Here is a 4248-nt window from a genome sequence, read left to right on the forward strand (position 1 = left end):
TAGAACTGAACTAGAACTGAACTAGAACTAAACTAGAACTGAACTAGAACTAAACTAGAACTGAACTAGAACTGAACTAGAACTGAACTAGAACTGAATTTGAACTGAACTACAGCTAGACTTTTGCATCATGTACATCATCTATTCTGATAACTCAAATCTTTGAACTCAAACTATTTGATACCTAGCAACAACAAAATTTTTGTAAAATTTAAAAACGAATTACCTATCGAAACTCATTCTAGCGATCACATAGTTTTGCTGTGATCATAAGTGCATGATCTGTGAAATAAAATAAAAGGGTTATCAGTCTCTTAGTGAATTAATTAGTTTTGATTAATTTTTAGTTTGATTAAGTTTTATATTATAAATTAATAAACCTACTAATTAAAAAGGTAAAAACAAATTAAATAGTAACAACAAAAACAAAAACATCGTGAACCACAATGATATTTGCATAATGGTTTCCATTAAAAAATTATATGTTCCACACAAATCTCATCATTTCTATATACTTCAATCCCTATACTTTTAGAGTTCAACTATAAAGTAAAAACTAAATTCAGACATAATGGAATGTACATCGCAACATTCCGATTTTAAAGAAAATTCCTCAAATTCTAGCTGTGAAAATATTTTGAAAATAGTCGAACAGCAACAAATCAAAACAAAAACTTACCAAAAACATGTAGCCGAGACCACCGAAACTCAACAAAGAACCAGCTTGATGTCTCTTAAGACTATGCAAAATATACCGCAATCCTTGGGTACAGCACAGCGCAAGAAACGTTTGCAAAGACAAAAATCAGCGGTATATAGCGGAGATGAAACCGAATATGCTGCCGATCTTGAAGAGGAAGATGATGATGAGATCGATGAGGGCTATGGGCCTAATGAAAGAGAATCGAATATTAATTTACCCTCCGTATCCAATTTAAGCAGTCAGAAAAAGAAACAAGTACGTTTTCGCAACAAACAACAAAGTGAGAGTTCACTGAAATTAATGAGTCAACATGCTCCCATCGAAAAGACTTTTTCCTCGTCTTCCTTGACCTCTTCTTTGAATTCATCCGCTTCAGCTGGTAGTCATGAAAGACGTTTAAAATCAGATGGTTCTTTTGATTCGATACCAGAATTACCGCACTGCAGTGGTCTGCTGCAGAGGCAAAAGTGTATTTTAAAACGTGATAACTCAGTACATTCCGATTCCAGTCGTTATTCTAGTGTTGATAGCTTACTAGAGGCTCGCAAACCCGATCCAGAGGCCATACTTATTAATCTTGGTTTCGGTCCAGTGGGTTCTGAAGATATACTCTCGCGCATACCCAAACGTTTTCTCAAACCCTCTCAAGTACGTGGCATCGATACAGATGCCTTTATTAAACGTCTACAATTGGCCAATAATTTGGCCGATCATAGTGTTTTGGGCTATCGTGGCCTAACGGGTAATCCCGATATACCACCCTCTCATATTGTGGCCAAAATAATGGAACGTTTTGAGGTTAATGAACGCAAAAAGTCACTAACATCTATGGAACTGAAATTACGATGACCATCATTTACTTTAGTTATTTTAGTTAATTAGATTATTATTTTTAAGTTTTAATTAAAAGAATCTTACAGTCAATACGTATGCCATTTTAATATTACTATTTTTTAATTTACAAGATATTCTTGTGTGATCTTTACTTAATTAATTTAAAATTTAATTATGTAGTGAAAAATTGTTAATCCCCTCTCTACTTTTAAACAAAAATTATATTATGTGTCGTACTTATTATTATTTTTGCCAGTTTATTTGTTTTTAAGTGAAATTGTTACTTAATTTTATAATAAATGATTTATATTTAATAAAATAAAATAATGCACAAAATAATCGACATGATCATTTGAACATTTATTTAGTTATGGTAAAATAATGAGAATAAAATTGAACTAGAACTGAGCTTGAACTGAACTAGAATTGAACTAGAACTGAACTAGAACCAAACTAGAACTGAACTAGAACTGAACTAGAACTGAACTAGAACTAAACTAGAACTGAACTAGAACTGAACTAGAACTGAACTAGAACTGAACTAGAACTGAACTAGAACTAACCTAGAACTGAACTAGAACTAAACTAAAATTGAATTAGAACTGAACTATAACTGAATTAGAGCTGAACTGGAACTGAATTAGAACTGAACTAAAACTAAACTAGAACTGAACTAGAACTGAACTAGAACTGAACTAGAACTGAACTAGAACTGAACTAGAACTGAACTAGAACTGAACTAGAACTGAACTAGAACTGAACTAGAACTAAACTAGAACTGAACTAGAACTGAACTGAACTAGAACTGAACTGAACTGAACTAGAACTGAACTGAACTAGAACTGAACTAGAACTGAACTAGAACTGAACTAGAACTGAACTAGAACTGAACTAGAACTGAACTAGAACTGAACTAGAACTGAACTAGAACTGAACTAGAACTGAACTAGAACTGAACTAGAACTGAACTAGAACTGAATTAGAACTGAACTAGAACTGAACTAGAACTGAACTAGAACTGAACTAGAACTGAACTAGAACTGAACTAGAACTGAACTAGAACTGAACTAGAACTGAACTAGAACTGAACTAAAACTGAACTAGAACTGAGCTAGAACTGAACTACACCATTTTCAACAGTAATTCAGAAAAACTCAATTGGAAATGAGATTTTCCATTTGAAATTTAGAAAATTCCAATTGAAAATGGGATTTTTTATTTAACATTTAGAAAAGATCAGTTGAAAACTAAAATTTTCATTTATAATTTAGGAAACATCAATTGAAATTGAGATATTCCATTTGAAATTCAGAAAAGAACATTTAAAAATGAGATTTTTTATTTGAAATTCGGAATACAACAGTTGAAAATGAGATTTTTCATTTGAAATTCAGAAAATTTCAGTTGAAAATGAGATTTTTTATTTGAAATTTAAAAAAATCAATTGAAAATAAAATTTCACATTTGAAAGCCAGAAAATCGTTTGTGTTTATTTTATTCAACTACTTATAACTGAATTAGAACTGAATTGGAACTGAATTAGAACTGAACTGGAACTGAATTAGAACTGAACTAGAACTGACCTAGAACTGACCTAGAACTGAACTAGAACTGAACTAGAACTGAACTAGAACTGAACTAGAACTGAACTAGAACTGAACTAGAACTGAACTAGAACTGAACTAGAACTAAAATAGAACTGAACTAGAACTGAACTAGAATTTAACTAGAACTGAACTAGAATTTAACTAAAACTGAACTCGATCTGAACTAGAACGTACACACGTACTCAATGCCATTTAGAAATAAGAGATTTATTGCCCAAAATATTTTGTTTCTATTCCATTATCTTCAATAGAATTTATTTATTTGCTTAATTATTTTTTTTATCAATTCTTCGAATTTCACGCAACTTATATCGTTCATATAAAACCTAGATAAAAAAAATTGATATAACGATATTAGCCAAACCTTTTTGCCATGTTTTTATTGCATTATTTATAACAACTTTGTCTTATTTTCCAAGGCACTATGTAAATAAATAAATAATTCAGCCAAACGTATAGGAACCACTGTATGACAAATTGTAACCGGTGTATATGGGTGCTGATTGAATAATTAATTGAATGTAAAGAAATTTAAATCAAAGTCTTGAAATCGATATGCAAGGTTACAAAGAAAATTAAACGAATATTTAATAAACGTTACAAATATATTGGTAAATATCGTATGAATTTCTTAGGTTACAGAAAAATATACATATGTATATCTGTATATAGAAATATATCAATTAATGATATTTAATAAAAAAACATATATATTTTAGTAGAACATATTTATTTGTTTACCGACTAGCCTAATGGAAAATTTCCCGCTCCCATTTAATTTTAAACAATATGTATTTTAGTGTAGTGGAAATTTGTTTTAACGTCATTGCAAAATGATGAAATAAATTTTAATTACTTAAAAATTTTTAATAAAAATAAATTATTTAGAGATTTACTACGTAATTATTATTTATCTTTTAAAAAAATAATAAAATAAATAAGAGGAAATTTTGCAAAAATATTGAAATTGTCAAAAAGAGTATTATTATCAGAACAGAACTAGAACTGAACTAGAACTGAACAAGAACTGAACTAGAACTGAACTAGAACTGAACTAGAACTGAACTAGAACTGAACTAGAACTAAACTAGAACTGAACTAGAA

At 30.0% G+C, this 4248-nt stretch overlaps 1 protein-coding gene across 1 annotated transcript in view; it reads left to right on the forward strand.

Annotated features, from left to right (window-relative positions):
- Positions 1-1870, forward strand: part of LOC111679394 (protein ITPRID2) — a 7764-nt gene extending 5894 nt beyond the window's left edge. The window contains exon 2 of the mRNA XM_023440969.2: positions 536-1870. Within this exon, the coding sequence (XP_023296737.2) occupies positions 572-1552 (981 nt within the window). The 5' untranslated portion in view covers positions 536-571 and the 3' untranslated portion in view covers positions 1553-1870. The remainder of the gene's footprint in view (positions 1-535) is intronic.
- Positions 1871-4248: the final 2378 nt, after the last annotated feature.

This window comes from Lucilia cuprina, chromosome 6 (genome assembly GCF_022045245.1).
Source record: "Lucilia cuprina isolate Lc7/37 chromosome 6, ASM2204524v1, whole genome shotgun sequence".
Taxonomy (NCBI): Eukaryota; Metazoa; Arthropoda; class Insecta; order Diptera; family Calliphoridae; genus Lucilia; species Lucilia cuprina.